This window comes from Procambarus clarkii, chromosome 74, assembly GCF_040958095.1.
Source record: "Procambarus clarkii isolate CNS0578487 chromosome 74, FALCON_Pclarkii_2.0, whole genome shotgun sequence".
Taxonomy (NCBI): domain Eukaryota; kingdom Metazoa; phylum Arthropoda; class Malacostraca; order Decapoda; family Cambaridae; genus Procambarus; species Procambarus clarkii.
In genome coordinates this window covers 14,356,062-14,372,890 of record NC_091223.1, presented here as the reverse complement: position 1 = coordinate 14,372,890, position 16,829 = coordinate 14,356,062, and the positions used below count along the sequence as shown (strand labels likewise).

Genomic DNA, 16,829 nt, shown 5'->3' with positions numbered 1-16,829 from the left:
AATTGAATCTCTCTTTCCTGTAAAATCGAGGGGGGGAGGGTTTATGCATGCGAGAGGGGAGTGTATGTGTCTGAGGAGTGAGTTATAAAACGAACTGTGTGTAGATAAACACAGTCAATTGAATCTCTCTTTCCTGTAAAATCGAGGGGGGGGGGAGGGTTTATGCATGCGAGAGGGGAGTGTATGTGTCTGAGGAGTGAGTTATAAAACGAACTGATATCTATAACAGGAGACTTTATTGTTTATACCAGATGCCTATGAACAGGAACTGCTTTTCCTGTTGCTGCTACAGATCCTATCTTCCCACAATCGTCATCTCCCCTAGATCAACAACAACAGATCCTATCTGGACGGATAAAATTAGGATTGAAAAACAGAAGGCTGAAAGAAATATGAACAGAGAATGAGTAAATGTGTATGTGTTTTGAAGAGTTGGTGCATGATAAAGTGAGAGTGAAAACAGGCTGGAGGATAAAGGAAGGGGTGGAGGGATGAGTGAGTAATAGGGAGGTAGAAATAAAGATAGGTGAAGAGGGAGAAAGATGGAAAGACAAGAGGCAGACAAGATGAGGGAGTGGGAGAGAGTGAGCGAGCTAGTCAATCTAATGTGTGCCGAAATAACAAGTGTCATAAATAGCTTTAGGTAAGTGTGCTACATGCTGCAGTGTAAGTGCAAATAATGAACTCTTATGTATGCTGTAATATTGTAGAAATCCATATGAAACATTGCTTAGTATCTCTGCTTGTCAGCCTTGCTCATTTCTCACTGGGTGAAGCAGCAGTTCTATAGAGCCCCTCATCATAACAGTAATTGTGTGTATACTGTGTGCTCTTAGCTAATAAATGTTCTTGTTCCCGGCACACTGAACACCAAGAGAGGTAGACACCAATACTCTACACGGGTACAGTGCACTCTGTTATTTGCTACTAATCTCCTTTTGATTATTCATATGTTGTGCACTTTTGTTAAAAAAAAAAACTTAGAGTTTTTATAGATTTCTATAGTTTAGGTAGCTGTTAGCAAAAACTGTTGCTGAATACAGAAATATACAGTAGAGTAGTTAAAGTGTAAATAACATTGAATTATTTTAATGATTTAGAGCAAGGAATTTGTATAATTTTGAAGTTAATAAGTTTTGACATTTTCTATACGGTCAAACCACTTGTATACAGAGTGCAGGTACAGTATTGCCAAAACTTAAACCCTTCCTATAGATTTGTAGAATACTTAATTCAACTATTCAGTTTTTCTTTGTGTGTATTTCTAAGTGGCAATTATTTGAACGAGTGGAAATATGTTGTTAATAAATGTTCCAATAATTATTATTCCCTATTCAGTTGGTCTTGTACAGACGTTACTTGTGTTGACGCTTACCTTTTATTTCAGTGTTTGCAGTTGCATGATGTGGTTCCAAAACATAATATTTCATGTTATATATTCTCATAAATTACACGAATGACAGTGCAAAATGCTTAATATTTAATTCACGACTGTATGGTTTATTGTATACAGTTATACCATGAGAAGGGAGTTTCAAGAACAATTTCATTTGCATGGAATATATATATATACTGTATAAGATAATTTTTTTTTTAATGCTGTCTCCTCATATTTAATCTCATTGTTTAATGAGACTACTGACTTTCTTCTCCACCACAGGATATATACTCGTAGTCATTTTAGTTATTTATAGAAGTCGTCAGTGGAGTATGGGTTAAGGTAATGTAGATTTAATATAGCACTTTTCTATACTGTATTAATGTAATATTTTCCACATTCTTTTTACGTATATTTAAGGAAAACTCAAAGAATCTGATACCACCATGCGCTAAAAGCTAAACCCTTGCACAGGTTAGGATAAATTAAGAATGATTCAATCAGCCAAAACGTGGTACCGGATTCTTGGATGCTTTGTATATTAATTCTGCCTGCACCATTCCAGTGGATAAAGAAAAGGAAAAAACATATCTCCGGCAAGCCTCCGCACCGTTGCTTAAACGCAAGACCTCGAAATTTGGGCTTGGTCAGTTCATAGGCACAAACCAGTCCAATCATTTAGCCTCAGGTATATCTGCTCTTCCCCTGGCTTGAATCCCAAAATTTCTGGGCCACAGATACATAGTTACTGAGGACACATTTCTGGGACTACAACCTTCACTGAATAAAACATTCTAGTGCATAATTTAAAATAAAATTTTAATATAGAATGAAAATTCCGTAATTAATTAGAATGGTCTAGAGGAGTAGAATATTACACTTGCTTATTTCAGATTTTACATGCTAAATTGAAAGTGAATTTCACATGGTCGACAATGAGCTTTGAAGGTCATATATATATATTATGTGGCCTCAAGTACCTATGAAATTAATTCCATGGAAGAAATGTTGTTTTTCTCTTGTCGTTGATTGTATCCTCTGGCCGTGTTGACTCTGTAGATCCCCCCCCCCCCCTAGTAGTCTGACATTCTCAGACTTTACATATTTTAGTGCAATTTCTATTACCTTTTTCAGTTGTTGTCTTTCCCTTTGCTTCTGCCTTCCTTCCTTCCCCACATATTCAGTACAGTACTTGCAAAATTGACTTCTTTCTTTTTTTTTCTTCTCTGCATTTCCTGTTTCTGAGTGTTAAAAATCAATATGATATAGATAATATTTAGCAAAGATGTTGAGTTGGGGTGAAATCTAACTGGCACGTTTTGAGTAATAAATGTCGTCATGGTACAATTCATATGTGATGTATGATCAACTTGGTACTAGGCTTAGTTTAATGATGTGATATAGTGTAATAATGTATAGAAATTTATTACATTAAACTATGCAGTGCTTTAACGAGAAGATTTGTTTAAAGAGCGAACAACCTAAAGAGTTTGAAATCTTTGAATAACTCGGCCAAATAAAATTAAAAGTCACAAGTTCTGCCACCTGTGGCTGAATTACATGTTGACCAATTTCATTCCTACTTCACGTGCTTAGTGGTGTCAGGTATGCATTCTCCAAGATGTAGAAACTACAACAAAATCAGATTATAAACAAAGGAGAACAAAAATATTTGCCTCCCCCAAAAAATTGTTGGACATTGGTGGAACTAACAGATATTGGCAATGGGCAATGTATTTATACATGCCACCTCCAGGTGGCAATTATCAATCCTAGAAGGCACCAGCTGCATATCCATTTTGTGGACCCTCCTTACTACTACTACTACTACTATTACTACTATTCTTTGTGTATCAGACAAGTGCTTGCATCTCTTATGCACTGCACATGTGCAGAACTAGCCACTGAATTTACAGGAGTTTCGAATGATTTTCCCTTCAAACCAACAGTTTCATCTAATCACTACTAGGTACCAACACTGTTTTACATATGCCTTACAAAAAGGACCTCTTCCTTACCGAAAGATACTTAATACACCACCTGGTACTGGGGGTGGGGCCACAAATCACTTTCTCAGATGCCTAATTAACATGGTATTCCATATTGTACCAGCATCACTCTCAAGTACTATAGGATATGATGAGCCCTGCTCATCAACAACAATGTGCTCTGTTTCTTATATTGCACAAAACATAATCCTGTTGAGAAGCATGTAGTGGTAAGGATAGCTGTTAAATGTGCATACAGTAATAACTGAACAATTGCTTAAATGTAGGTCAGGTAGGCAGCATCTCTATAGGGTGGAAGAGGACTTGTAACCATAAATAAATGGCACTGGTGCTCAACACATTCACAGATCAGTTCTTTCTGTCATTTCATGCACTGAAGAATGTCGCACTTTACAGTTATGCAGAATCAGTATGTACTTTGAGCCAGCTTGCTGTATTTTGAGTTGAATCCATTTTGATTTCCCATTGTTGTAGATAGGAATCCTTTTAGGCTTATTGAGGTCCCCCTAGAACAACAACTGATCTCACTCAGAATATTACCCTTAAGTATCCTAACTCCCAGGTACTGGTTTACTGCTAGGTAAACAGACCATCAAGTTTTAGGAAATGTTCTCAAACATCTTATCTGCCCTGGAAATTGTTTTGGGTCCAATTAGTTTTGAGCCAGTTGCACTAACCACTATGTTACAAGGGTACATACACAAGACTATACTGTACAGGTGTAGGCTTATCTCCATTGGCTTGGAAAATTCATTTCCTTACATCACGGAACACCATTTTCATGGTACAGTACTTTTTCTTTCTTCTCTTTATATTATATTCCTGTCAAGCTGCAGTCACTTGGGACATACATCTATAGGTTTTCTGAGTAAATGCCCTTAGGATGTTCTCTGAGCCAGTCTTTATGATCCACCCAGGTTTCTTTTATCACTCACCAGGCTCCCATGACTCTTGCTGCCATCATGACAGGTGTCTTTCCATGTGGTCTTGTCACATATTTAGGCAAGGAACATTGTAACAAGTTAATTTTGAGTTTCAATGAATGGCCAAGTTGCTTTGATACAAAAGAAGAAGTCCCAAAGCTAAAATACCTCATACAAGGAATAATTTGCCAATACAAAGAACACCCTTTATATCTCTGCAAACTCTATTAGTAAAACAGCTATACTGACCACCACCAGGATTCATCACTATCACCACAATACGGTTCAGAAAGCTAACAAGTCTCCCTTTTAGTACAGGCATCCACCTAACATCTCCCTTGCTCTGTGGTGGCTGATTAAGTTCAGTATTCTTGTCTTGGTATTTCTTATGACTGCTGTCTTGGCATAGAGATTGTCCCATGATTTAAGTGTGTTTCATAGCATAGTGTTCCAGTTTTCTGGTACCACTGATTGGAGGGCATTGCTATCTGCTGCACCTAAGTTATAAGGTTTATTTTCTGACTGTTTTGCATTGCCTTCAGTTTGGTTTGACTACTCTCGAGTTGTACTCTTACCTTGGTGGTGTTTTGGGACTTTTCCTTAGGTTAGACCATAGTTCTGGTCTTTCCTTCCATTAAGAGTTACGCTGTCTCTTGGGGGACAATTGTAAGTTGTTCTTTGTGTGATAACTCTGTTCTAGATTTTGCTTGAGGGTGTGGTGTGGCTTTCTTTTGTTTATTTCTGTTTAGCCCTATCCTTGTCCCTATTGCACGTTGGTTAGCGTACGGCGAGTGCATGTCTTTTATGACTATATTCCAAATTTAGGGTTCATCCTGGGGGTTGAGTACCTAGCTCCTATGGTTGTCATCATGTTTGCTCAGTGTTAGACAGTTGTGGTAGTGGTTCCCTGCCATGACACTGTCCATGGAGGGTATTATGCCCATTCTTCCTATGGAGTTCTTATGTGTGCTGTCCTGAGTGTTTTTTCTTTCAACATTATGTGCCTGTATTCCTCTCCATTGATACTGTACTTGCTTAGCTGGTACTTTTCCTGTTCTTGAAAAGTAAAGACATTGTGCATGCCCCTGCCCATGATGTCAATTGCAACATCATGTTGTGTTCACATTTGGATATGTCTTATGCTTGGTTCTCGTGCTTTTGGTGTATGGTATTTACCATAGACCTCTGTGATCAACCCGACCAAAGCTAATTCCAGTTTGTTAACCTTAATGTGGAGCTGTCATGCACAAACCTCTCAAGACAAGGCTGCAAACAGTACACTGTTAGTATCATGAAAAAGAGTGCCCTTCACGGAAAATGTTAAAAGGAAAACTATTCACTCCAACATGGGCAATTGGCAAAAAGATGCTATTTTCCAAAGAAACCAATGGATTGTCTGCTAACCAACAAAGGATTGTTTGCACTTTGTACCATGACAAGAAGTGGCAGAGGGCCTCAACTAAAGGGAATTGGGTTCATTTCTGATGTGTGGGTTCACATCAGGACTAACAACAAAAACCTGCTCAAAAAGGATAAATCCTAAGTAAACATACCCATTCAGAAATCCACTTGAAGAGGTGCTGCAGAGGTGCTAAGTTCAAAATTGGTGAGTGGATTCAAAATACCAAAGCTAAAAGGATAAAATCTTTCCCCTTAACAACTAGATCTCAATATGTCAACCATAACTCCTCCTCAGAAAGTCAACCATAACTCCTCTTCAGAAATTCGTGAAAATTAGGAATAGCTATAAAGGTGCCAGGGTTGAAGCCCATCTCCAACCCTTAACCTAGAGTGGGGGGCCAAGGAACAATGAGAAAAAAAGATGAGGAAAGAGTGTTTTCATGATCTAAAGGTATCTCCTCCATTGGAACAGCCTGCATGACTGATATTTCTAGTACATCCCAGCTGTTGCGTGTTGGGCATTGTGCTTAGGTTGTTTTGGTGCCATGACCAGCAGTGAGTGCCTGGAGACAAAACGAGAACTGGACTTACTCTATGAGTCCACCGGCCAAACCTGGAGCCATGACCAGCAGTGAGTGCCTGGAGACAAAACGAGAACTGGACTTACTCTATGAGTCCACCGGCCAAACCTGGAATAACTGTGTAGATGGTGTAACCATGGCACATGTGGCCAGCTTCAATCTCCTCATAAAACAAAGAACAACTGACTGGCCTCAAACCAGCTACGGCCTAGGGCTGCAAAAGCCTGGAACACAACGTGCAAGCTCTCAAGTAAATCTCCACCTGACAGATTAGTGCTCGGTCATAATAGAGGTCCAGTGACAACACATTACACACCTGAGGGTAAAACTATCCACGAACCCAGCAAGTGGAGTAGAAGAGACAACAGGGCTAGCCATCGTTGTCCTAAGACATACCCCATGCTTTAAAAACAACAACAACAAGAACTAGAAGTTATGGATATAAAATTATGGAAATGAAGTTTGCTGAAAAAACTTGAGGTAATTCTGTTTTACAAATACTGTAGTTGTATAGTACTGTATTTGAATGGAGTAAATTTAATGAGTGGGTAGTACAGTAATTTATATGGCAAAATCATCAGAAGCATCAAAACATCATGGGACAGAGATTATTTGGAAGATGGACACCACCAGCATATCGCATCTCTAATCCTGTTATATAACTACATTCGGGTAATCTCTCTTTCTCTCAGGCATACACCCACACATGCACACGCACGCACAGATATGATCACTATGTATAAGATAGTGACAGGAATCGACAAAATTGGTAAAGAAGAAATCTTGAGACCTGGCTCTTCGAGAACAAGAGGTCATAGATTGAAGCTAATTAAACAAAGCTGCCAGGAAAAAAAATATTAAATTCACTGTTACAAACAGTATGGTAGACGGTTGGAACAAGTAAGAAGGTGGTGGAGGCTAAAACTGTTAGTAGTTTCAAAAGAGTTACAGTATATAACAAAGAGTGCTGGGAAGACGGGACACCACGAGCGTAGCTTTCAACCTGTAACTATACTTAGGTGATTACATGCGTGTGCACTGAAATTGGAAATTAAATGTGAAATTAAAATCCTATTAGGCTCCCATCATAACTGATCATTCCTCTAAATGGAGAATAAGATTACTGCTATGATTAGATAATTTGTTTATTATTCAACTGTATCACATTTTGCATGGATTGTAAAATTATATTTGTCTAAATCTTCTTGACTGTCTTAAAATATCAGAAGTTTAATTCCTTCATGTTGAACACATATACAGTACAACAATACAGAAAAGTATTTAGTGATAATAAATGAATGAATCTGGGCTGTTATGGCTTCTTTTAGGAACAGTGGCCATGTTACCAAGATCATTGCTTACAATTAATTTTCTTTTATATTAGACATCATCTTGGAGAAAATTGTCATTCCATTTCTTTGTATACATGATATGTTGAAAAATCTAAGTAAGAGTTTGTAATATTTGTTGATACAGTATTCAAGTTAAGATTAATAATTATAGGCAGCTATCTTGGTGATATGTTTTTTCTTTTTTGGCTGCCATACATAGAAAGCAGAGCATTGGTATTGGACAAAAATTACATTCTGCTCTCTAACATAAAGAAGACGATTCATTCATATAATCTCACAAAATACTTACGGCATTTGGTTTAAGGTGTTCCTCAGATATTGTTCTGTGGGCCAACAAATTGTAGGCTCCTAACCAATGTAGATTTCCCCGGCCAGGTATTATGTAGTCCTTCCATAGACTGGCCTACTAATATGACAGGTCATGTAGCAGCCTGCTCCTCTTAATCTGGTGGTTCTATAAATCTTGTTTGTTCGCTTTCTCACTACATGGCCCGTGTAGCACCCTCCATGGTCTGGGCAGATGTTTTGCAGGGTCTTATGGTCCAACATACAGGACGTGTGCATGGTTTAACACGTGTGGATAACACTCGACACAGGATCAGTGGCGTCTCCAAATCAATTTTCTTGTATTTATATTTAGATGATGACTTTTCATTGTAGGGCTGGATAACCTTCCCAGTCAATGCTTTTGTGATGTGAATAAACAATATTGTTGTCCCTTTTTGCTTGCAGACTTTACTATAAAGGGGCTTTGCACAATGCCCTGTAAACTGTTTGAGGCTTACTTCATTGACGTAATGCAGGGTATCTATTGTAGTCCTTTCTTTATGAAAGTCTTTTTGTATATGTATGTGTAGACTTGTGTATATTTATGTATGTGCTAGTTACAGCTGCATTGAAAGAGTTCTTAGTGGTCTTGATCATTGACATTTACTAAAAAGTGATGGAACTTGCTGAATTTTAGCTAAACAAAAATTGATGTGGCTAACCATTTTACAGTAACTGAAACTTTATTAGAAATATTAGAATTACTATCTGATTAGTAGAAAATATTGAAGCCATGTTATGGGATCGCATCCACATTCCTGAAGTCCCAAGGCACATGCACTTCGGACTGATAGTTGGTAGTGCAAATGCCTGGGAGATCTACGGATGCAGGTCTGATCAAATTGTATAGCCTCATTATTTTCTCATTGTACATCATGTTCTTGTGATTTCATTGGGCTATTTAATTATGTAGTTAGCAAAGATAATTTGCTTCAAGGAACAAACTTGGCTGTCATCCAAGAAAGTCAGTGGTCGAGATTAATTTTGACTTTTTAAATGCAATGTGTCCACTGTCTGTGGTTTTCATGTTCCATTGCCTGGTTAATCTAGTTCTTTGTAGTATAGAATTTGGTCTCAAGATATCCTTCTGATTTACTTAATCCTTATTTTTATGGCTTCTCTCTTTTGGATACTACAGCTTTAAAAAAAAAAAAAAAACATGCTTCATAATAACCCAACTCTTAACATATACATTTGTTTCTGTTGAATTATAATTATAGGAAAGGTAAATTGCTCTGCATAATTTTTTATGTATCTCCAGCCTTACCAGTCATGGAAACGAGTATTTTTAACATGGCATTTGATAATCATTTAACGACGTATACAATATAGGGTAATATGTTATACAGTACTGTATATAAATTTATATACAGTATATTTTTTGGTTCATTTTATAATTGAGTGTATTTGGGTTACGGTAGTTCAATGTTAGAGATTTATAAATAATAATAATTATATATATTATGTATACAAACTGGATCATATTAGTTCTGTAGGACATCATGATGAACCTCATTGAAAGGGAATATTATATGTTGCTCTATTTTGACTATATTTTCAGTTAGTGGGGGTTTTAAAGGTTTTGGGTATATATACAATAGTATTGTATTTTGTTTAGTATTTTGCTTTTGTTTATATTTGAGAATAGAGTAGTGTTTTTTTTTTTTTTTTTTTTTTTTTTTTTTTTTTTTTTTTTTTTTGGTTCTTAAGTTATTCATAATAAAGTTTTCTTCCTTTAGTGAAGAAATTATTTTTGTTCTTTTTGTGTTGATTGAAACAAACAAATAAGTTGAGCTGCGTCATGTCAGTTATTTTCTTTTCACTAATACTTGTATTTTTGTCAGAAGTTACGGACTGACGGTAGCTTGGGAGGTCTCATTCCGGGCCTCTTGAACAGTTTGTTCAATTAAATTTTATAATTAATACAATTCCCAAATTCACACGTTTATTGTATCATAAGTTTTAAATTTTAGACTAAAAATGTAACAAATAAATGGGAAATTTCTTTTCCATTCTTTAATGATAATGTACGCATTGTAATTATTAACTAAATTTGACCTAAAGTGAAGTTTGTATTTAAACAAACTCTCTCCCTTCTTTTACTTAATAAAATATAGCACTTTAATTAAGGTGATAAGAATATGGAAATAATATGTTGCTTAAAATGATAATTCTTAATCTTACTGTTAAGATATAACTTTTTATTTCTCTCTGGGAAGTTGGATAAGAATTTGTCACTCATAGTAGTATAAAAGATGAAGTATGTGGGAAATTAGCTATGTTAAGCATGTCGAAGAGTAGTAGTTTTAGCGTGGTTGGAAAATCCTGATATTGAAATGATCTCTAGATAATATAGCATGTGGTCAATTAGTGACCTATAGTATCAATATGCATGGTTTCATTTTTGACATGGGTCTATATGCTAGTGATCAAAATAGTTTACAGATATTTAATAGACCTTTACTTGTCTAATTTTTGCATGATTGCAGTAAAGTATTATGACTAAAAAAAATTGAACTGATTAAAAACAATTACTTATAGACCATATTTATAGTCATTTTGATATATATATAGATAAGGTTTTTATGGTATAGTATACATATTTATATCAGGTTTTTATTTTAACATTTTGTTAGAGTAACAAATTATAACAAATTTCAAATTATTCTTTTGAGTATACTGGATTATTTTATAGTTATCATTTGTATTTTGTAGTACAGTATACTGTAGATTGTTAACTTACAAGACTTATAAAAGGTTATGCTGATATGCTAATTTTTCCTGCTTCCCTTCTTTATGCAACTATTGAGACTTAAGAGTAGCAAATTCTTCTATACACAGTAAGCAGTATGACAAAATATGAAAAATATTTGAGCCTCTCAGGACTTGTAGAAAATATCCTCTTGTTTCATAAGAAAATTTGAAAGGCCTATAATAATTCAAAAGTCCATTTTATGTTGGATGCATAATATATAATACAGTACTTCTTTAGAAACATCCACTGCTAATAATTTATTGTTTCTGAAATGTATATCAAAATTTGTATCAGCTTATAAAGTGGGTGCTGCTAAATGCAATCCTTGCCATTTGAAATATAAAAATTGCAATATATTTTAGCCAAATCATACCCTGAGCAATGTACCCTCACCCTTCAGCAGACGGAGGCATGCGGTGTGGTGACGACGGGTCTATTGTTCACCAGCTGCAGCGTGCCATGGACCTTGAGGAAACTGATAAAGATACCCTGCATCTTCTTGTGTTCCTCTTCATGCAGTTCCTCTCTCAACCCCAGCATGTAAGTCTTGGATTTGGTGATAGATTTTTTTCCCTCCATAGTTCACTAAACTCAAAATCAGTGCCTTTGGGCCTGTCTCCTCCAGTACTCGAGAGAGGCTGCAAGTTTCCAGTTCAGTCTGATAACTTTTTAACAATGAACTCCTCTAATCAGGCTGTAAAGATTCACTCCATATGCGGACAATAAGTCACAATAACATGGCTGAAGAAATGATGACCAAGCCACAACTCAGAAGATGGAGAAGCGACGATGTTTTGTTCCATCCTGGACCATTATCAAGTCGTGTATTCATCACTCGACTTGGTAATGGTCCCGACGTACTGGAACGTCATCGTTTCTCCATCTTTTGAGTTGTTGTTCAATCACCATTCACTCGATATGGTGAATCACGGTGACTTCAGTGATTCACTGCATGGTCAGCTGCAAAATGTCACTCTGGTCTTACGGAGTGAAGGAGTTTTGCTTTTTATAAGAGCTGAAGTTTGGTGATGCTTATTTATTCCTGAGGCTTTACATTGTGAATTATAGATAAAATGAACGGACGAATGATATTTGTATTATTGAGAAAATCGGTAAGAGCCATGCGGAGGATGTGAACCTATGCTCTGGGTACTCCCAAGCAAATGCCTTAGACCACTACACCACGATATGGTTAAAAGAATTGCAGCCTGGGATTCAACTGAATCCTCTAGGGTTTCTGAGACTTCCACTGAAGCCTAATCAGGGTTTTACACAAGGTAGTCCAGAATTCCTAGACTACAAAGCCAGAGTGCATGGGGGAAATTGTGTTTTCCCTTGCCTAAAATTTAGGGAATCCTAAACCCTGTTTAAGCTTCAGTGGAAGCCTTTGGAATCCTTGAGGTTTCAGTTGAACCCCAGGATGCAATTCTTTTGATCATGTCGTGGTGTAGTGGTGTAAGGCATTTGCTTGGGAGTACCCAGAACATAGGTTTGAATCCTCCTCACAGCTCCTACTGATTTTCTCCTTGATACATCATGTTAATGTGATTTCTTAGTGCATTTGTATTATTATAAATCTATAACCTGGTCTCACTACATTATTCATCTATGTTTCTTCAGGATTGATGTCCTCCCTTCCCATGAATGCGGGGGAAACATGGTTAATGATACTGCCTGGATGATTTTTAATTTAACGGTGTGAATTTTATTTTCTTCTTCGCAGGCTGGAGGAAGCGAGGACAAGGGAAGCGCGAAAGTGATGAACCTGGTCCTCAGGCATCTCTCTGTGCTGATGGGCTTTAGTCCTCAGGAGCGTTGCTTTTCAATATTACCCTCCAAGATCAGGTAACGTGCGTGTGCAATTTTTTTTGTTTTTTATCTCTCTCTCCAGAAGGGAGAGCTTATTGACAGTGTAGCTCATCCTGTGAGTGAACATACTGCCATAGCAGTATGTACAGCTCTCTCCAGTTGGAGGAAAATGTACTGGATTGTTCATGAACATGAGGTAGGTACACCGCAAATAGCAGTGAGACGTAAACCCATTGGGCACAATGTACAAGAATAACATTAAATCAACATTATCAATGTTAATTCAATATTGAATCAACATTAACAATGTTGATTAAATATTGTATTAATGTTACACTTGGATATGGTGCCCACTTGGAATTTGTTTTCCCATCCATACCCTCTCCACAGAAGTACACTCATATTCATGGAGAGGGAAAAGGAAGGGGTGAGCTGAGGTATATATATACATAAAGATTTAAATTACAACTTGTAATACAATACAGTACTATAACCATGCTTTGTTGTAAAGTATATATACGGTATATACTTATAGTTCAAAACTCTCCGTAACTGCACATAGACACTAAATAATTTGTTGCCTGTGACTCGCCATAAATATTGTATGTGCTTCATTATCCATGCATTGATTTATCTTCATTTAAATTTTTCTTTAATTGTCATTATTGTCTCCTGTAATTATAATAATAATAATAATAATAATAATTTATTTAAGAAAAGTACATACATAGATGCAGACTTACGGTACAAACATTCTGTTTGATTTATCTTGAGGTTATCTTGAGATGATTTCGGGGCTTTAGTGTCCCCGTGGCCCGGTCCTCGACCAGGCCTCCATCCCCAGGAAGCAGCCCGTGACAGCTGACTAACACCCAGGTACCTATTTTACTGCTAGGTAACAGGGGCATAGGGTGAAAGAAACTCTGCCCATTGTTTCTTGCCGGATTGAACCCGGGACCACAGGATCACAAGTCCAGCGTGCTGTCCGCTCGGCCGACCGGCTCCCCAGCTTATAGATAGAGGCAGTACATACAATACCTAAAGCCACTAGTACGCATAGCGTTTCGGGCAATAGCGCATAGCGTTATCTCATATTAGCATTAGCATTATATCTCTCATTAGCGCATAGTGTTATCTCGGCAAAACTGCCACTTTTATAAACTGTATTGCCAAACCTTTATTTGTGTTGCTACTGGAGGTTAGGGATAGGTACTGCTGCAGTGTTAGTGAATGTCTGAACAGTTTGATAATGCTGTTAACTGTATGATTGATTCCCCTTAAAGCAAAAGAATTCTACTTTACTAGGATTTATTGCTTCAAGCAAAGTTTTGAATACTGTGCTGTATTCAGTTTGACAGCTAATTACAGTAATTTCAAGACTGAATGCCCAGTATACATAATTTCAAGACTGAATGCCCAGTATACATAATTTCAAGAATGAATGCCCAGAATACAGAATTTCAAGAATGAATACTCAGTATATGTTATTACGAGAATGAAAGCTCAGAATACAACTCGACTTAAACAGTTCACTATTTATTGGTTGTATAATTTTTATACATGCCTACATGACTGTGAGTGTAATATATGTTCACATGAGTGTTCACATAAGTCACAATGAGACTATATATAATTTATGTATATATACTGTATTGGAGATAAAGATTTTGTAGTAAAAGTGTGAATTTTGGAGTTGGCACTTCCTTTCATGGTGGAGAATGGATTTGATTTTAACACACACAGGTTAACAATCTCTGAAGATTATTACAAAAATATCACAGGATTAATCACATATTAATCTGGTAATGGATGAGGAAATAGCCTTTAATTAATCATCATCAACCACCATTCAACATTTATGTGTTGTTCCTTTTTTTGTTTCTTTTCAGAGCATCTCCAGTCTTTAATGCCTTCTTATCTAATCTGCCACATGTTTTGGACCACAATTTCTCTATGGGGACGCTACTGCTGCCGACCTGCCTGCCAGTGTTGCAATTCTGCAGCGCTCCGCACAGGGTGGCGGATCTCCGCTACCCAGGATTTAGCTTGTGGTGTCTTCAACCTCATCCTAGAAAATACTGGCTGAAATCCGTTCTTACTTTCTTGTATAAGGTATGTAAAGAATTAGTATTTGGGTTTAGAGTCTCTCTGGTTGCTGTTGTAGGCTGGCAGTGTGGTTGTTGTTGTTGTAGGCTGGCAGTCTGGTTGTTGTTGTTGTAGGCTGGCAGTGTGGTTGTTGTTGTTGTAGGCTGGCAGTCTGGTTGTTGTTGTTGTAGGCTGGCAGTCTGGTTGTTGTTGTTGTAGGCTGGCAGTCTGGTTGTTGTTGTTGTAGGCTGGCAGTGTGGTTGTTGTTGTTGTAGGCTGGCAGTCTGGTTGTTGTTGTTGTAGGCTGGCAGTCTGGTTGTTGTTGTTGTAGGCTGGCAGTCTGGTTGTTGTTGTTGTAGGCTGGCAGTCTGGTTGTTGTTGTTGTAGGCTGGCAGTCTGGTTGTTGTTGTTGTAGGCTGGCAGTGTGGTTGTTGTTGTTGTAGGCTGGCAGTCTGGTTGTTGTTGTTGTAGGCTGGCAGTCTGGTTGTTGTTGTTGTAGGCTGGCAGTCTGGTTGTTGTTGTTGTAGGCTGGCAGTCTGGTTGTTGTTGTTGTAGGCTGGCAGTCTGGTTGTTGTTGTTGTAGGCTGGCAGTGTTGTTGTTGTTGTTGTAGGCTGGCAGTGTTGTTGTTGTAGGCTGGCAGTCTGGTTGTTGTTGTAGGCTGGCAGTGTTGTTGTTGTAGGCTGGCAGTCTGGTTGTTGTTGTTGTAGGCTGGCAGTCTGGTTGTTGTTGTTGTAGGCTGGCAGTGTTGTTGTTGTAGGCTGGCAGTCTGGTTGTTGTTGTAGGCTGGCAGTGTTGTTGTTGTAGGCTGGCAGTCTGGTTGTTGTTGTAGGCTGGCAGTCTGGTTGTTGTTGTTGTAGGCTGGCAGTCTGGTTGTTGTTGTTGTAGGCTGGCAGTCTGGTTGTTGTTGTTGTAGGCTGGCAGTGTTGTTGTTGTAGGCTGGCAGTCTGGTTGTTGTTGTAGGCTGGCAGTCTGGTTGTTGTTGTTGTAGGCTGGCAGTCTGGTTATTGTTGTTGTAGGCTGGCAGTGTTGTTGTTGTAGGCTGGCAGTCTGGTTGTTGTTGTAGGCTGGCAGTCTGGTTGTTGTTGTTGTAGGCTGGCAGTGTTGTTGTTGTAGGCTGGCAGTCTGGTTGTTGTTGTAGGCTGGCAGTCTGGTTGTTGTTGTAGGCTGGCAGTCTGGTTGTTGTTGTAGGCTGGCAGTCTGGTTGTTGTTGTAGGCTTGCAGTCTGGTTGTTGTTGTAGGCTGGCAGTCTGGTTGTTGTTGTTGTAGGCTGGCAGTCTGGTTGTTGTTGTTGTAGGCTGGCAGTCTGGTTGTTGTTGTAGGCTGGCAGTCTGGTTGTTGTTGTAGGTTGGCAGTCTCATATTAGACACAGTGCCAAATTCTCACAAATTCAAATCCATTTTCAAAACTTTATGCATATATAAGGCTTTTGTAAGAATTGGTGGTGTTAACAATTTGTTTTGCCCGACGTGTGCGCCCCAACCCATCCCAAAATGGTCCTGTCGTTTCCCAGGAGCGCACACCCACACCAAAATGTGTATACTCTTTCCAGTGTTCTGACCTCAATTTCTGTGCTATGTCGTTAATTTCTGTATCAATTTGTACTCAATCTAAAGGCGCGCATTTTAAAACTAGTCCCATAATAATCAAACAAAAAATGGAATTTTAACAAGTATTTTAATTTCGGATGCAAAATGTGTCTCCGCCAGACATCCGTAAAGTTAATTATGGACGCAATATCTGTCGCCGCCGGATGAAAGTGTTAATGGCAAAATTTGTAATTAATAAGTTTTTCATGAGCTGTATGGCTTTCTCCTTAAAAACTCATTCAGGTCTGTTTTTCTAAGTGCTTTGTCAGACAGGAGTAAAGTATTCGAGCATCCTTCAATGATCATCAAGTTACATTTGAAATGGATTATAGAGAGCTTGTTCCAGGACAACTATACTCTGATGTCAAGAGAAAGCTGTTGACATAGGTTAGAGGATATTTGAATAATGAAAGACCCATAGTGAATTTAAAAAAGGATTTTAAATGGATCATTTTGCCTATTTTAAATAGGATATACTGTACCTGAGCCTTTCATTTTTCAATGTTTTTAATGCCCAAATTAACAAGTGATTTACCTACATAAGTCAGAGAAGCTACTGTGTGCTATGCAAACTATATCCATTCAATACCAGATACAGTACTTGGTTTGTTTGCTTCTCGAA

General features: G+C 37.8%; 1 protein-coding gene across 1 annotated transcript in view; it reads left to right on the top strand.

Annotated features, from left to right (window-relative positions):
• Positions 1–16,829, top strand: part of unc79 (UNC-79 domain-containing protein) — a 114,681-nt gene that overhangs the window by 55,615 nt on the left and 42,237 nt on the right. Inside the window, 4 exon segments of the mRNA XM_069313171.1 lie at positions 1,944–2,066; positions 11,127–11,266; positions 12,450–12,571; positions 14,425–14,647. Coding sequence (XP_069169272.1) covers positions 1,944–2,066; positions 11,127–11,266; positions 12,450–12,571; positions 14,425–14,647 — 608 coding nt within the window.